Source organism: Eulemur rufifrons, chromosome 21, assembly GCF_041146395.1.
Source record: "Eulemur rufifrons isolate Redbay chromosome 21, OSU_ERuf_1, whole genome shotgun sequence".
NCBI lineage: Eukaryota > Metazoa > Chordata > Mammalia > Primates > Lemuridae > Eulemur > Eulemur rufifrons.
The window spans coordinates 17,460,398-17,478,255 of NC_091003.1; the positions used below are offsets into that span (position 1 = coordinate 17,460,398).

At 54.0% G+C, this 17,858-nt stretch overlaps 1 protein-coding gene across 8 annotated transcripts in view; it reads right to left on the minus strand.

Moving 5' to 3' along the window:
* Positions 1-2,168: 2,168 nt before the first annotated feature.
* The window catches only part of NF2 (NF2, moesin-ezrin-radixin like (MERLIN) tumor suppressor), a 74,316-nt gene continuing 58,626 nt past the window's right edge, over positions 2,169-17,858 (minus strand). For 2 of the 8 annotated variants that reach the window (XM_069497465.1, XM_069497469.1), the window contains 4 exons: positions 17,571-17,736; positions 15,314-15,358; positions 14,780-14,787; positions 14,216-14,659 (listed from right to left, as the gene is read on the minus strand). In XM_069497465.1, coding sequence (XP_069353566.1) covers positions 15,323-15,358; positions 17,571-17,736 — 202 coding nt within the window. In that variant the 3' untranslated portion in view covers positions 14,216-14,659; positions 14,780-14,787; positions 15,314-15,322. Of the gene's footprint in view, positions 4,826-14,215; positions 15,401-17,570; positions 17,737-17,858 lie in introns of those variants that run through there. The other 6 variants (XM_069497470.1, XM_069497468.1, XM_069497464.1 and 3 more) reach the window with 5 other exon arrangements.

The window sequence follows — 17,858 nt, forward strand, 5'->3', positions numbered from 1 at the left end:
ACCGGGAGGGGACACGATGGGGGTTCCTCTCTGAGTCAGCTCCAGTCCTTGCCGTGCTGATGAACGGCCTATAGTTTCCCCTCCCCGAACTGCCCCTGTCACCACGCAGAGGTCCTGCGCTGTCTCCCTGGAAGGAGCTGCGGTCTCCCCGCCAGAGCTGGGACTGCGGGGCGGCAGGATCCTGCCATAATGCAGTGATGACAGGCTGCCAGGGAGCCCCGCACGGCCCAGGAGGGGAGGGAGGGGAGCCCTTGGCCTCTCCTGGCTGGGGATGAGGCCGCTTGGGCTGTCTGAGCAGGAGAAGGAGAACACGCGGATGGCTTGACTTTCTCTTCCCCAGACGGGCAAGAAATTGGATTAGACACAGTCGCAGCAATCTTCTCACAATACCTTTCCCCCCAGAGTCCTGCTGCCAACTCTTCAGTACACGTGGGTGGCGCCTCATCCGCTCCTCCACGCGAAGGCTGCTGGGGTAGGCGGCCCTGGGGAACAGCTGCCAGGCACCCCCCACTCGGGCGCCGACCAAAGGCAGCGAGGCCAGATCCAGAATGATCCGCTGGGGGACCCAGTGGGACCAGCTGCAAATGCCACAAGCAGGGTCACCACAAACTAAAAAAAAAAAGCAACAAAACCCAGCAAAGAACTCGGCTGATCTCAATGCCAAAATGCCAGGCGATATTATTAATTCTAACCCTACTTCATGGGGACCTCGGGTCTCAGTGTGAGCATGTCACTGTCTTTGGGGTTTGAGGTTGGGTTTTAGAAAAAGGCTAGGTAAAAATATTGTCTGGACAGCTTAAAATGACCAGTATTTTCGAAGTGCTTTCTCTGGCTTAGACTACATAGGAAATCAAATTGCTTCCAATTACTAAAAATAACAATCTCCATTTGAGAAGGGAACAAGTTTCATGTTATTTATCTAATAAAGATCTGGTTGTTAATTCTATATATTCAAAGCTAATAAAAAATGTGAACACTTTCATAATTCTCTAATTTATCAACTTCAAACAGCTTTCCAAAATATATTAAAAAAACTAGTTACGTTGAACTCAAACATTTTGGGAAATTTTTGTGTTATTCTGATGGGCTATTTTCCTTACTGGCTTATACAACGGACACCTGAAGTGTATTGTGACAAGTGTGGCAGGCAGGTCTCTTGCAAGTCCTGACAACCACGTTGTGCCATCTCAGTCTCTGATGTTAGGCTGCAGTGATTTGGGACAGAGTTATCCTATAGCAGTTTTGGTCATAATAAAGGAGTTTTATTGATTAAAAAAATAGATACAGGCCGGGTGTGGTGGCTCACGCCTGTAATCCCAGAACTCTGGGAGGCCGAGGCGGGAGGATCGTTTGAGCTCAGGAGTTCGAGACCAGCCTGAGCAAGAGCGAGACCCCGTCTCTACTAAAAAATAGAAAGAAACTAGCTGGACAACTAAAAATATATAGAAAAAATTAGCCGGGCATGGTGGCACATGCCTGTAGTCCCAAGCTACTGGGGAGGCTGAGGAAGGAAGATTGCTTGAGTCCAGGAGTTTGAGGTTGCTGTGAGCTAGGCTGACGCCATGGCACTCTAGCCCGGGCAACAGTGTGAGACTCTGTCTCAAAAAAAAAAGGAAATAAATAAATAAATAAATAAAAACAAAATACAAAAAACATAAGCTCTGGAGTGATGGTTTCCAACTTCAAGTGCAAATGTCGTGTAGGCCTGTGACAGTCGCTGTGCCTCAGTGGCTTTGCCGACAGCACCCGGCCCCAGGGGCCCTGTTCGCCCCCACCCTCCAGAGCCCGGAATGGGGACGCTTGGAAGCAGAAATGCCTGGAGGGGGCACCCAGCCCAGTACCCTAGTTTTCTGGTCTGGAACCAGGTGCAGAGGGGAAACGGAGGCATTGGGACCCCATGCAGGGCCCTCCCCACCCCCAGGGTCCCCTCAGGAAGAGAGAGGGAGTTCCCAGGCGCAGGTGTCGCTAGGGGTGCCGTCATGAGCACGGAAGGAAGCGTCCTTTTGCCACCAACACAAGGGGCCGGAGTCGAAGGCCGGGGGTCAGGGAGGGCCGAGGGTCTGCCTCCTCACAGAACCACGAGGGCCGGCCCCACACCAGCCCGCCTCGCCCCCTCCACCTCCTGAGCGACGAGCGAACTGAGGACACCAGAGACCAGCTTTTTCCAGCTTAGAATTTTTATTAAAATGATCATTTAAATTACAGCAGTCCCCCAGAGTAGAAAAGAGCCTTCCACGGTCTGGCCCTGACAGGAGGTGGGACTCAGGCCCCACAGGACGAGGCGCCGTTTGACATCTCTGACAGCTTTGAACACGGACGGAGCTTCCCGGAAAGCCCACGGGGGCCGCCGCGGCCCCAGGCGACCGGGAAGGGCTGTCTCCCGCCCACGCGGCCCCTCCGCGAGGAACACTTAGCCCCCTCCCGGGTGTCAGCCTCTGGACTTTTGGAAAAGCAAAGAAAGGGAGAGAAAGAAACCTGTCCCCAAGATTGCAAGACGCAGTCACTCGAGAAGTGTTATGTAATGCCGCGGGGCGTTGCCTGGCAGGGCCTGGCGGGCGCGTGAGTGACCGGGCGACCACCACAGTGCCGGGCGCTGCCGGGGCCGAGATGGGGCCTCAGTCGGGATGGACGAGGTGGTCTGTCCCCAACAGCCAGGGGCCAACAGCGCAGGCCCACCGAGTGTCACGAGCCGGGCAGTTTCCTCAGCCACAGGCACAAGTCTCTGAAAATCAAGCAACTTTTTCATTCTTTCTCCTGTGACTGGAGCTCAAGACCTTCCTGAGGCCACAGTCCTCTCATCCGTCTGCGGGGAGGTGCCACCAGCTCTTGCTTCAAGGGGAAAGAGTGCTGCTGGCTGACGGGCCCGGCTGGCCCCCCTGCACCCCCTACCTGCTCCCCGGGGCCCGGTGCTCCTGCCACAGCTCAGGTGCCAGCCAGCTCCCTGGAGGCCGCATGGCCCGGCATTTCTGGACTTCAGAAGTACACACAGCAGTCAAGGAATAAGAAAACGAAGCCTGACGTCGTTTTTATAAACCACCATCATGCTCTAAGCGCTACAGCCATAAAGAATAAATTTACAGATCAGGAGGAAAGTAACTGGGACACTCAGGGATGAGCTTTGGGCCTGAGGAGACAGAGCCACACACGGGAGCCAGACCTCACTGCACAAACGCCTCGGGCTTCGGCTCCCGGGGACGCTTCCCTGTGAACAAGACACAGGGACAGTCTCCCTGCCACCGCCATCCACACTCAGGTTCCAGATGTGGAGTCCCAGACTGCATGCCCTCAGGGGCTGCGGTGACATGCAGGGCTGGCTTCCTCGGGGCAAGGTGGCCTGAGAAGGCAGGAGCCAGCCCATGACCCTGCTGGGTCGGCCTGACAGTGGGAAAAAGTGGGTTTTCCAAAGCCAGCTAGAACTGTCAGCGACCACCTCTGCCCTCGGGAACTCCCCAGCCCTCGTCCGTCTTCAGCTAATAAGTGTCTTCTCACTGCGTTAAGACGGAGCACCTGCCACGTGTAATGGCCTGTCTAGAAGGATGTCAAGGGCTCCAGGTGGCCAGAGCAGCAGCACCAGCCGTGGGGAAAAGAAAGGGCAAGAAGGTGGCCCCGGAGCAAGGAGTGAGCCCCCGGGGTGGTTCTGTGCCCCGCTGCTGCCTGGCACGGAGGGAGTCGAGTGCCAGCCGGTGTGAGCACCGAGTGAGTGGACAGCTGCATCTGGCTTGTGCTGGGAGGGGCACAAAGGGACCCCACTGGGCCCCCGAGGGGGGCAAGGCCCAAGCACAGCAGTGGGCTGGGAAGGGCCAGCTGGCACGGGGCCAGGAGGGTGGCTGATGGTGCCACAGACGGGGCCAGTGGAGCTCGGTGTCTGGGCCAGAGAGAAGTACCTGCAGGGCCTCAGTGGTCGGGCCGGGCAGCACCTGGGCTGCCAGGTGCTGACGACACATGACCGGGGAGTGCCCAGCCCCCACAGGCAGGAGGAGCAGAGGCTTCGGGGGAAGGGAAAGACACCTGTGGCCCCCGCCTGCCTCTCAGCCCGGGGTTTGGGTGGCCGGGGAGGGGCGAGTGCGCTGTACATCAGCTCCCTACGGGGCTCCACTCACCTCCTGGCCCCTGGGCTGGCAGCCGGCCCTCCCTCACAGCTCCTGCCTAAAATCCCTCCCGGGCACAGCTGCCCTGCCTAGTCGCCACCAGCTGGCAGCCAGAGAGCCGCCTCGCCTCGGGGTGCCTGGCGGGGACCCAGCACTCTGCTCGTCACGAGCTCCCCGACCACGTGCGGCAGGCAGGCCGTTCCGGGCCTGGGCTCAGCCGGGCTACGCTTCTTCGCTGCACACCAGGTCCTCACCCACGGAGGGGATGGACGTTCCGGAACCCTGGGTGAAGTAAGGGTGGTGGCACCAGCCTCGTGGCCCCCAGAGCCCCTGCACTTCACCCCTACGCACTCCCCAGACTGGGCTGTGGAGCCAGCACTGGACAGGAAGACACACACCACGCGCCTTGGACCAAGGATGTATGGGACCCCACATCGGACAAAGGAAGACAAAGAGAGACTCGGGTCAGGAGAACTAGGACACCACGACAGATAGCTCTGCAGGGTCATAGTTCAAGGCAATTGCACATAAAGGAGGCTGGGCTCTCCACTCAGCTGGGGAAAGTTCCGGAGCTCCCAGGGAAGCCCACAGCCAGCCCCCCACAGATGGTTTCCATGGCGTCCGGCCCATCCTGCTGGTGCTGGGAGCAGCAGAAGTGGCAGATCCTGGGGTGGCTGGGTCACCTGCTAGAGCTCTTCAAAGAAGGCCACTCGGGACTTGGCACTCTGCAAGGTGAGCTGCAAGAGAGCAGAGAAGAAGCTGAGAGGGGACTGGATTTCTGCTCTGTCACTCGGGTCCCATCGGTTGGGAGTGGAAGGGAAGACTATTCAAACAGATGTTCACGAAGTTGGCCGTCAATCCCAGATGTTTCCAGATTTGCCCAGGAAATCAAATTAGGAGGTGACAAATGAGGACATGCCAGGAGAGACGGTTGGTGGACAGACATGTCAGCAGCAACACGTCATCAATGTTGCCTTTTCACAGAGGACAGGGGATCCCTGTATATTTTAATAGGTTCTCACATTCCCATCTACAAAGGTCTCTGAGGTGCCCCCGTGGTCTGCTGTCTGCGGTGACACTGGCCCTGGCAGGGTAAGCATCTCGGTCCTCACGCCCTGGGGTCACATCTGGGCAAGGCGACATGGCCTCAGGCAAGGCAGGCCTGTGTCAGACGAGGATGAGCTTGTCCTTTCCACTCCTGGTTCCCCAGGTGGCCCAAACAGACCCGCCCATGACCCAACAGCTGAGAGAGGGTTTCTGTCCACGAGCTGGGAGGCACCAGGCTTTCCAAGCAGGGCCAGGTGCAGGCAGGGGGAGGGGTGTGTGTGAGCCCTGCTCTGTCCAGCAACTGCGACCTCCCAAGTCCCTGATTCCGTAGGCCACTTCCCAGCATCTCCCAGACAGAAGCTTCTGGCACAGGCGCTCTCCCATTGCCCTGTTCCCTGCTCTACTCCTGAAATCAACGCCTTGGGTGAGACTGTCTATTCCATATCCAGCTCTGGGGCTTTCTGCAGGAGAGCTGAGGGGCAGGAGGCCATGCTAGCCACCTTCATAGCCTCTAAAACACTTAGCCTCCTCCGTCACCAGCTTGCTGTGTGGCCTCAGTGGACACTCTTGACCTCTCTGAGCCCTCTCCTCAGGAGGTAACCACGGGGTGGGCTAGACAGTCTGGCCCATCCTCTCGAGGCCTGGCAGTCTCTGAACGGGAAAAGTCCTCAGTGCCGTCGGGGGCTCCGCAAAGGGCAGGGGAGGGAGATTCCACCCCGACCACTTCAGCATCAAAGGACAGGCGGCGTTAGCGTGCTCAGGGCGAGGCAGCTTGGGCAACTCTTTCAATCCTGCCAAATCTTTTGGCCTTGAAGTTCCTGACTAGCAAGCCGAATGCAGGGAGGCGTCTGAGCTGTTTTCTTCAGTGGAGCCACCTTCTGAAGCCCGCGGAAAGCCCGGTTCTGACGGGCACGCAGAGCACGCTCCTATGCTGAGCCCGACCCCTCTAGAAGGGCGCTGCGTTTGGAGGGGTCTCTTCCTAAACGCAATCAGAGGACAAGTGCCGGGAGTTTTGTGCCCCGAGATAACGGGGACCAGGATGCTAACTGGGGAAGAAAGAAGAAAGAGCTGCAGCTGCCACAGAACAAGGGACAAAAATCCTCCTGGGAGAGGGTTTAAATCTAAAGGTGTGAAACCTGATGTCTCTCCTCACGTTTCTCTCACACTTGTGAGAAGACCTCAGGCCAGCTCCTCAGAGGACAGGGCACAGGGCCCTGACCACAGCCACTTAGAGTCAGACACGGGCACCATGGACAGCCTGACTAAAGCCCGTTTGGGGTCACTGACCAGCTGTGTGGCCCTGGGCGGGTCACTTGCTCCCTCTGGCCTCAGTGTCCCACCGTGAAGCAGGGGTAACGGCAGCTGCTTCCTCACAGGGTGACGAGCAGGGACACTGGGGAACGCGCGTGAAGCGCTCAGCCCCACGCCTGGTGCATGGTGGGAACTCAGAAGCTGTTGTTACTAATAGCAGCGTCACGTTTCTTCCCTCCCCCCAGCTCTGGCCCCTCTCATCCTGGGGGAGCAGAGCAGAGTGCCCGTTAGGAAGGGGTGTGGGCGACGGCAGGGTCACACGTGCCACTGGCCTCCACGGCTTCCAAGGCGGGGCGAGCAATGCCCCCGAGAGGCCTGGCCACTTCCCCAGGCAGGGAGCCCAGGCTGCGGGGGCCTCTGAGAGCCTCCTGCCCATTTGTACAACGTTGGCTCCAAGAATTCCTGGATCCTCCACCCGAGGAGCGTGCTGGCTGTCCCCTCAAGGTGCCAGGGGAGGGTTTTGGCAGCGCCAGCAGCACCGGATCCCAGTTACTCGAGCATGTGCTTGTTAGGATGCAAACTGCTCTCCGGGTGAGCGGGACGCTTCCCGATCCCCACCCCGGCTGCGCTGCAGGGCTGAGCCGGCCTCTCACCTTGCAGGAACCGGAGTTTAGCTCAGCACCACGGAAAAGTACAGAGGAAGTCGGATGTGCTGGCCACGCAGAAGTAGGAAAGCACCACAGACATGTGGCCGTGGCAAAAGGAGGGGGTGCCAGGCTTCCAGAAGGCACTGACGTGGTTGGAGGGAAAGGCAGACCCACCGGACGGACGCGGCCAAGACCTGGCTACGTTGGTCAGCGAGGGCTGCTGCCCAAGGGCCCTGGGAGCCTCCTGGCGCCACCGCCCCAGTCCCGCAGGCAGAGCTGGCTGTTGCCACACTCACCCTTTACCCTCTCTGTACCATTCCTGGCAGCTCCGATCCCCGGGGAACCCCGTAGTCAGAAGGGTTTACTGCACAAGGCCACTCCCTGCTGCTGGAACCCTCCCAGTGGCCACCCTGGCCTCTGCCTGCTTCCACCTCAGCAGCGACATTTATCTTAGACACCAAGATGCCCTCCTCCCAGCAGGAGGGCACCAGCTCACTCTGGAGAGCAGGCGGGGAGATGAGACTTGGGCTTCTTTCCTTCTGCTCCGGGGAGCCACTGGCCCTCAGGCTGCTCCCCTCGGGCACCGCATAGAGCTCTGCCACCTGCGCTCCCGGCCTGGCCGCTGCCCCACAGCTCCAGCGGGCAGGCTCCCCTCACCTGTGGGATCCTGCACCACCTGCTGCTTCTACAACAGGCAGAGCCTTCTAGAACGCTCGCTGACAGTCACGTTTCCAGTACAGCTACAGGCAGGAGGTAGTCATAAAAGATAAGGCCAAGGCTCAGCACACACCTAGCCCTTCATAAAATAAACTTCGCCTCTGCGGGACTTCTTTTTAAACTCATGAAAGTCGGCTTGCAAGTTCCCTGGTTTCCCTGTGACCCTCTTACATTATAAGGTGTACGAGCCCGTGCCAGCGTGTGGCCCATCTTCCTACTCAGCGACCGGCCTGGCTCCCCTGGCCCAGCAACACCTCGCTTGCCAGCGCCAGAGGTGCCTCGGAGACAATCCGACCAAGGCCCTCACGTCGTCCCATGTCGCGCTGTGAGTTGCGAACCTTGCCTGCCTGGGGGGCGGGAGTCCCTCAGACACACACTGCCAGGGCGGATCTCCAGGGCTAGGCAGGAAGAGGTCTCCGCAGCGCAGCAGGTGGTGGAGCAGTATATTAACACAGCCAGGGCCTCGAGGACAATGGCTGTGTCACTCTGGGAGCTGCCACGCCTGCTCCACCTCCTGTGGATCCTTCTAAGGACAAGGGGGCAGAGCTCTGGTGAACGCGGGTGACCACCTCTGCTGCGCACTGTCCTTCAGAACGAGAAGCACAGGCCTGCTCGACGGCTCCGGCCCAGAGCCCCCACCGGTTCCCTAAAGATGACTAAAGGAACACGCCGTCGCCTCCCCAGGCGCGGGGCTGACCTGCTGCTCTCTTCCAGCTGTCTCTTCACATCCGATTAGAATCAGCCGTGTGAATAATACAGGAGGAATTAAGTTCTCTCTTGACTGAACCGGCTGTTCAAGTCTGTCACTAATCCAATTCCATTCTGAGGAGACAAACTTCCTTTTTTCCCCTTTGCCGCAGATCCACAAGGTTTTGTTTTTATCTTACGGGGCCTCTGATCTACTTGTCGGGGGTTGGCTCCTGCTTCGTGGCCAGTGTGGGGACTCGACCCTGGCAGAGTCCCTCTCCTCCTGCCCGCCTCTCTGTCTAGCTGCCAGGTGCCCGCGACAGCCACCAGGCTGTGAAAGGGTAGGAGAGGAAGCCACTTGGCAGAACTAGGACTCCTAATGCTCCCCAGAGTGTGTGTGGCATGACAAAAGGGGACACATCCACCCAATCTAAACAAGTTCAGATTCAGGAGACACATCTGTCTCCTTAAAAAGACACAGGAGGCTGGCACCTGTCCACCCTAGAGAAGGACCTGGTGCCCAGCCGGCTCTCCTAACCCAGGCGTGCAACATGCAGACTCAACCGCTCCTGCTCACTGCTGTGCGAGGATTTCAGCAGCCCGTCGACATGCTCATGAGAAACGGCCCGGGTCTGGAGACAGCAAGCCTGGAAGGCCCCCGTGAGAGGGCTTCCCTGCCCCGCGGCAGAAGCCTCCCAGCTAAAAGCCTCCTCCAACGCCACTCCCAAGAGTGCCCCCTGCTGGAAGGCCGCAGCACCAGGTGCGAGGCCGCCTCTCCTCTAAAAGTCCTTTTGGGGGATCGTTTCCCAAAGTGCTGGGAGGGGAACTGGATGTATCCCGGCACGGAGCTTGCGGCAGCAAGGCTGCTTGATTAAGAATGAATTACACTTTCATCAGCACAGAGAGAAAATTGATTCACACGGCCGCATTGTGATAATCTTGTTCCTAAAGCACAGGGGGGGAGGGGGACAAAACACTGAGCCACTCCGGCTCTCAGCGGAGAGAGCAAGGAAGCTGCACAATTAAGCAGGAGAACAAAACTAATCAGAGCACCAGGATTCCTTCAACTAGTCTCCGGGGGACTCGCCTCAATCCGCTCATCCCGAGGGAGGAGAGAGGAAGGTGGGAGGGGGCCGTCTAATTCATTTTAAACAAAAGGACCCACAGCGCTGAACCCATTTTAGATACTAACCTAATAACTCCAGGCGCTCAGTCTCTGCTTGTCCCATAAAAATGCAGCGGAATTGAAATGCAAGCCCTAAAATCATGTTATACTTCCTCTCGCCACCACTACATATTGAAAATGAAGGCGCGGGGGAGGGCGGGTACAAAAGGACAGGCAGATTCTTTGGCACGAGGATCCACAGGGAGAAAGCAGGCTCTGGAGCAGGAAGGTGACAGCCAAACCCAGGAGCATCCCCCTGCCCAAGTGGAGCCGAGGGGGAGGGGCTGGTGAAGGGGGTGGCTGTGCAAAGTGGCCAGATTACGTTTTTTCTGCAGCCTGGCTAGTGACAGCTTGCACCCAAATGCCATCTGGGGATGTGCATGGGGAGAGGGCTGTCCACACACTTATCCCTACACAGAGGTGGAATGAAAGGCCAAGTCCATCCCAAAGAACAAATCCAATTTGGTGTCCGCTACTTCATCTGCTCCAGAGAGAAATCTGCCCGGGAAAACCCAGCGGGGCCCGTCGTGTATTAATCCCTTAGGACCTAAAGCAGCAGAAAGACACCTGGTAACCTGTCTGCCTGCGTCCCCTTTGCTACTGTTCCTCTACCTGACAAATGCGCTAATCAGCCCGATCCACCTCACCGGGCAAGTGGAAGCTAAATGGTATCTATCGAGCACTTGGAGCAAGTGCCTTAGGAAAAAGGTCCGGGTAGACTGATGTCATTTTCAAATTGCCAATATCAAAGAGAAATCACGGCAAGGATCGTAAGGACAGAGTGTCGAGCCTGCAGAATGAGTTTGCATCCTGCTCTTCCCTCCCACTGTTGCAGCAACAAATCAGGTGCCAGAGCAGAGCTGCGCTGAAACAGATCTTCAGTGCCCAGGGGCCAAATGGGATGTTTTACTGCATCAAATAAGGCCCGATAATGTCCTCAGGCACTTCCAAATGGTCATAAAATATCCTAGGCCGGCAAGGCAGATTTGTAGGCTCTCCAACACCTCCCAAGGAACAACTGCTTGACTGGGTAAAGTCTCCCATCCAAAGAGAGGATTGGGTTGTAGTCTTTTGGAAAAGAAGCCAGTAGGATCTTCTCTCTGGAGCTACCAGAAACAAGCAAGAAAACTGTAAGCCCGCAACAGTTACGAGACACCTAGACATTTTGTGTGTTAGGAGTGGCCTTCGGGGATGAGCTCAAGGTGTCACACGCAGGAAGGGCGCTCCTAAGACCAGCCTTCGGCTCCCAATGCCTTCCATGTGCTTCCAGAGAGCTGAGAGGAAGAGCTTGGATTGCCGCTACAATTTCTTCTACGCGTCCTATGCTGACATCTGGTGCTGCTACTGCTCCCTGTTGACCCCTGCTCCCCACCACACTCCTCATCACTCCTTCTTCTTCCCTCCTCCCTCCCACCTCTACCTTGTTCCAGCAAGAACAAAGGGAAGGTTCTGGAGCTGGGGAGCCAGAGTGCTGCCTTTTATGCCAGGGCCCGAGGACAATCTACCAGACAATGCCCACTTTCTAAAGCAAGCAGAGCCACTCTGGGGCCCACTGGGGTCATAAGGAGGGCTGGATGTATTAACTACATATTAAACATAAACTATTTAGCAGCCATCTTCGAGGCTGGCGATGCAGAATAGAGGTCACCAGGGAGGCTCTGGCCACTTGTTTTAATTGTGGGAGACGCCTTTCACGCACATGCAATCTCTCCCTGTGATTTATCACTTCCCTGGGTGTTTTTTAAGTGTTCTACTTCACTTCACCAGCCCCGCATTTCCAAGGGGCGTCCGCGCAAATTGAAGATGACATTGGACATTTATGTCTTCCTGATTCAAGAGAGGAGGCCAGAGCTTCAAATAAATGTCAAGGCTCCTCTGTTCCTGTTCCTCCACCAGTGGAAGCCACAGCTGGACCTTGAAGGTTCAAACCATTTACTAATGAAATAAGCTTTCTAAGCTCCTCCACCAACCCCATGATTTCTCATGTGTCAATTTCCTTTGAAATCCTGTGCTCCCTTGGAGACTGTGGGCACAAAAAACGATGACTTTGTTTCCTGGCACTCGGACCAGCTCAGGCTAGGGAAACTGAAACTGGTTCCTTGACAGGGGACAAAAGCAAGACCCTGAAGTGTGCATACTCCAGGATCACATTTTCCTCTCCAAAGGGTGGTGGCACAGCTAAGTCACATCAGGCCATACCCCCGTCATCAGCACTGTGGCTCTCCGGGCAAGAAGCTCAGGCCCGTGGCAGCCTGCGGCCCCCACCCCAGCCTGACTGCCAGACCCACTCCCCTCACTCAGAAGGCTCAGATGCCAGGACCACGTGTCAGCGTCACTCCCTCTGAGAATATAACGAATCCAGGTTCCCCAGGGTGGCTTTTGATTGCTCCTGCTGCTCTGACTCGGATGCAAATGCCAAACCAGTTGCACGGATCAACTGGGAAAAGTGGAAATGCAGGGAGTTAAGATTAGCAGGAGGAGAAAAACATGCGCTTGCAAACTCAAATCAAATATTAGAAGGAACCAGTGAAGTTAATTCTGGCTTTTTAAAAGTTTTCATCTCCAACCACATAGCACTCACTACAATTAATGACCGTGCTCACCACAGCTACGTGCACAACTGTGGCAGTGTGCGGCCCCCGAAGCCTGCCTTCGTCCTCGCCTCGGGCTCACAGCAGATTTGCTTCTTTTTCTATTTGTAAGCCCTTACTGAGTTCTTACTGTGCATTGTTTCATGTGCATTTCCCCCCTTTAATCTTCACAACAATCCCAGGGGGTGAGGGGAAAGGACTATTTTTATTCACCTTTTACAGGTGCAGACACAAGCCTAAGAGAGAGGAAGAACTCTAGAGAAAGGAAGTGGCAGGGCAGTGGTGACCTTGGTTAACCAGACTGGACGCCTGTCGGCATTCCCAAGGGATGAGGAACCTAAGGGTAAACTCCTTGAATTAGCCTGAGTGTTACACCGCCCCGTGGGTACTGCGAAAACTGCATCAGACTCCGAGGGCTCTCGGCGAGGCAAAAGAGGACTGAAAGCAGTAGGTAAGAGACCTGTTCTTTCATTGAAGAAATCTATGATCAAAAACCATTAAAAACAAAACAAAAATCAATGCAGGCTGGTTTAGATCCATCTTAATGAGCTTTTAGGACACTGGAAACGGTCCAGCTCACCACCAGCCTTTGCAACTCTCACACCCATTCTAGATAGAACTCTGCCCTTGCCATCTAGGTACCCACACTTCCAAGCCTGAAGCAGCCTTCTCTTCAGCTAGGCTCACATCAGCCTAGACTGGAGTGGGCACCACCCCAGAGACACTTCAGCTCAGGGAGGTGGCTGGTCAATTCTGGTCACCAGCCACAGGGACGGCCAAAGTCTAGAGAATACAATGTGCATGGAACTTCATGTGCAGCAAAAACTACCACTATTTAATCTAGTCATACTGAGAGAACTCCTGTCATATTAAAAGCCAAATCCAGGCCAGGGGCAATGGCTCATGGCTGTAATGCTAGCACTCTGGGAGGCTGAGGCAGGAGGATTGCTTGAGGCCAAGAGTTCGAGATCAGCCTGAGCAACATGGTGAGACCCTATCTCTACAAAAAATAGAAAAACTAGCCAAGCATGGTGGTGCATGCCTATAGTACCAGCTACTGGGGAGGCTGAAGCAGGAGGATCACTTGAGCCCAGGAGTTTGAGGTTGCTGTGAGCTATGATGATACCCACTGCACCCTAGCCTGGGCAACAGAGCAAGACTCTGTCTCAAAAAAAAAAAAAAAAAAAAAAAAAGGACATCAAAAAAATGAGTGAGGCCGGGCGCGGTGGCTCACGCCTGTAATCCTAGCACTCTGGGAGGCCGAGGTGGGCGGATCGTTTGAGCTCAGGAGTTCGAGACCAGCCTGAGCAAGAGCGAGACCCCACCTCTACTAAAAATAGAAAGAAATTATATGGACAGCTAAAAATATATATAGAAAAAATTAGCCGGGCATGGTGGTGCATGCCTGTAGTCCCAGCTACTCGGGAGGCTGAGACAGGAGGATCGCTTGAGCTCAGGAGTTTGAGGTTGCTGTGAGCTAGGCTGACGCCATGGCACTCACTCTAGCCTGGGCAACAGAGTGAGACCCTGTCTCAAAAAAAAAAAAAAAAAAAATGAGTGAATGAATAAATGCTGCCATATGTATCTTAGGAGCAGTACAAATTTAACTAAAAATGGACTTCTTTTGTCTACAGCTCAGTGAGAACTGATGGTCAAAATCAGGACCCTGAAGAATTTAAACATTCTGCAGCATTAGAGAAAAAAGATGAAATCATGTTCAGGTTGAAGAGCATGGTCCCACGTAGGGAATATCTGATGGCACCAACTGAAATGAAGTGGGAGCTTCTGTTTGCCCCTGTGGTAACCACAAAGTTCAGTAAACCAAGAGGTGGGTGCGGTGGGGTCACTACTCGAGCCGATGACCCACCTGGCCTCCCCAAGCCCATGCTGGCCATACCGCTCTGCTCAGAGCGTGCGCCACTTGGTGTCGGGGTACAAATGCCACCGTGGAGTGAGAAAGCTGAAGAAACAAGAGCCTGCTAAATAAAAGTGTCACACACAAATCAGGGTTCATGCCATGGATTCTTGGAACCACTGACGGCTCAAATCCATCTTATAATAAGATCTATCCGGGACTTTAATAACCTCTCGTGCTGAGATAACAACCACGAATGGGATCTATTTTATGCCAGGTCTCTTTCTGGCAGGAAGCTTCCCATGAGCTTATTCGACTCTAGTAGCAAAAACTCCGGTGAGGACTCCAAAGGACACGTCCTGTGCTACTGTCAGAAGGCGCTGGGCTCACCGGCATGGGTTAGGCGAGGAGCAGAGGCAGGGTGACATTTTATTATGGGGCGAAATAAATTCTCTCCGCTGCCCAGGCATGCTAGAAGAATGACGACAGTAGCAGAAGAAAAGCAGCAATCATTCAATTAATTCACTCAACCGCCACTGACTGCTCTTGCCCGGGTGCCCGTGACTGCACTGTTCAATGTGGGTTCGCTCCGACCACAGCTCTGCTCCACCCTGGGAAGGAGCCGACCCGAGACAGCCGAGCACTGACGGATCACACCGTCCAGGACGTACATACCAGACCCCTGTGCTCTGTGTTCGCTTTACTTGAAAAGAAAAGGGATGTGTACAGACAGGGGAAGCTCTAAAGGAAAATGAGCCAGTGTGGGCGACCTCTTCATTCCATGACCAGGAGCCACTCAAGTGTGACCGTGGGTCTTGAGAGATTATCAACACACGAAAGGTCTTGATCTTGAGTTTAAGACATCAGTCTTAAAAGCACCCAGATGTACCCCATTTCCATGCTAGGGTTATTTATCTAAGGAGTACGCCACCAACACAAAGGACTTTTAGACACACCTGACTGGACAAGAAGCCATGACCTTCCCCAGCCCGACAGTGACACAAGATGGGTAGGACGACCAGTTCTACAGCCCCATGACATGCTCTTCGGAACGAGGCAGCCTTCCGGGGCCCTGGAGGTGGGTCTGGCCCCACCGGGCGATGCCTGCTCTCAGACTCGAAGCATGCTGCAGCCAGCACCCAGGCACCACCTGCCCTCGGGAGAGCTCAGTGTGGCCTGAGGACAGAGACAGGCAAGCTCATGCATGGTTAGTATCACAGAGGGCAGTACCATCACCACACACAGAGTACCTGGGAACAACCTACTTTGAGGGCTCAAATGCAGATAGGTCTTCTGCCTTGGGCTTGAGGCTAAAACCAGCAAAATAAAATGAAGAAAAACAGAAACATACCCTGTGATATCAACAATGCCACATATGCCATTTGCAAAGTGCTCAGACAGGCCTGAAATCTTGATGAGTGACTTTGTTTTTAATGGCTTGGAAATGGGTCTCTCCAGCTTGCAGCACTCCAGGTCCCCGTGGCCAGGGTTCAGACCCCTGCAGCAGCAGCAGGCAAGAAGAGATGGTTCCTGGTGCCCAGATGACAAGGTGAGGGGTGAGCGGGTGGGGTGGGGTGTCTGAGGCAGCTCATTCAAGGGCTGACCAGCTCACTGGCCCAATCATTGTTGTACCTCTTTCCTTAATGATGAGGCCTCCCTTTAACTTCCCCTTTCACTAATTGTTTAATAATTTTATTTGGGGGCCGGGTGTGGTGGCTCACGGCTGTAATCCCAGCACTTTGTGAGGCCGAGGCAGGAGGATCACTTGAGGCCAGGAATTCAAGACCAGCGTGAGCAACATAGTGAGACCCCATCTCTATAAACATTTTTTAAATAATTATCTAGGTGTGGTGGTGCACACCTATAGTCCCAGCTACTTGGGAGGCTGAGGCAGGAGGATTGCTTGAGCCCAGAGTTCAAGGTTGCATAACTGCATTCTAGCCTGAGCGACAAAGTGAGAGCCTATCTCTAAAAATAAAAATAAAAAAAAATTTTTTTAATTGTTTTGGAAGGGAAACCTAGTAAATTACAGAAGCCAGAGGAAAAAAGAATGTGGAAACACCTTTTCTTCTAGGTTACACTATTGAAAGGAATTCTCTACCCAGCGCCAGCTGTAACTGGAGTCGAGAGATAGAAGTCAGGGCTCCCTAGTGTACCCCTCAACGATGGCAGATAGACACAGACCTCTTGTAGTTTTCAGATACAGCTTAACCACTGAAAACAGAGACAGTCCTTAAACTGGGAGATCAGTTTAAAGATTATGGTAAAGAGTAAAAAATTAACCATATCAGCCATTTTCTAAACTCAATGAATAGAGTTATCTTAATAACACCTATTTTATAGGTGTTAACCTGATCCCGTGCTATCCGTTAAGAGCAGAGTTTGAACTGGTAAGAGAGAACTTCCCTGCTTGGCCCAAATAAGAGAAGTATGTTCTTGGGCTGATAATTAGTATGGAATTTAGCTTCTCTATGAGGCCCAGTATGGTGGCTCATGCCTATAATCCTAACACTTTGGGAGGCTGAGGTAGAAGGATTGCTTGAGGCCAGGAGTTCAAGACCAGCCTGGACAACATAGCGAGACCCTGTCTCTAAAAAAACATAGCTAGGCCAGGCATGGTGGCTCAGACCTGTAATCCTGGCACTCTGGAAGGCCGAGGCAGGAGGACTGCTTGAGCTCAGGAGTTCTAGATCAACCTGAGCAAGAGCAAGACCCGATCTCTACTAAACATAGAAAAATTAGCCAGGGGGGGAGAGGGGCCCGCAGGGGAGGGGTTGTGGTGGTGGCGCATGCCTATGATCCCAGCTACTCAGGAAACTGAGGCAGGAGGATTACTTGAGTCCAGGAGTTTGAGGCTGCAGCGAGCTATGATCACACTGCTGCACTCTAGTCTGAGTGACGGAATGAGACAGACTGTGTCTCTTTAAAAAAAAAAAAAAAAAAAACTCTAAAATGCTGAAAACTCAAAATACTAGTAGAGAAAGGTACAAAACTATTCACAACATAATGAAGTCTCATCTTTTAAAACACTGAGGTTGTCCTAGATACTTTCTCTTAAGTATTAAAAAGAAGGTTAAAAATTCAGAACTCGGTTTCTCAATCAAGAACAGAATTTTATAGTCCTTGCCACTTAAAGACACAAAAAGACTAGAGGGGAAAAGTCCATTCTCAAAGCCTCTATGTCATTTTGCTTTCTTATTAAGTAAGGCAGCTCCCTGGGCATAATGCCCCTTGGCTTAAAGACAGAACCACTTTACTGGCTAAATGATGGCTCAAGACCCACACTGTACCAGGACTCATTATATCAAAGCTTTTAACAGAAGCTCCACTTCCATCAAGCCAATGGGTTCGTAGTCATTGGCAGATTAAATTCCCTTTCTGGCATGAGTCAAAAAATTTCCTCAACTAAGTACATATAAAAAATAACCAGTCTAATGACTTGGCTACTAAGGAAACCAGATGCCGACCCCACATTTCGTTAATGACTGTCCTGATCAGCAAAATACAGACAGACTCTGGTACCTTCTTAATGGTATTGTGCTTGCTGCTGCCACCGCCCCGGTCGGAGTTCTCGTTGTGCAGGATATCCAGAGCCGTCTCCCGCTCTTTCAGTTTCAAGGCCTCGATCTCTGTCTTGAGTTCGTTGAGCTGCTCCTGCAGATGCTTGCTCTTCTCCATGTACTCCACTCTGCCAGCAAGGGGACAGCACGTGTCAGGACTCGGGCAACAGCGGGACATGGCTGAGATGCTCCATGACCCACGAGCTGCTCGGTGTGGGATCCAGGGTCTGAGGCCTGGGGTTCGTGTCTC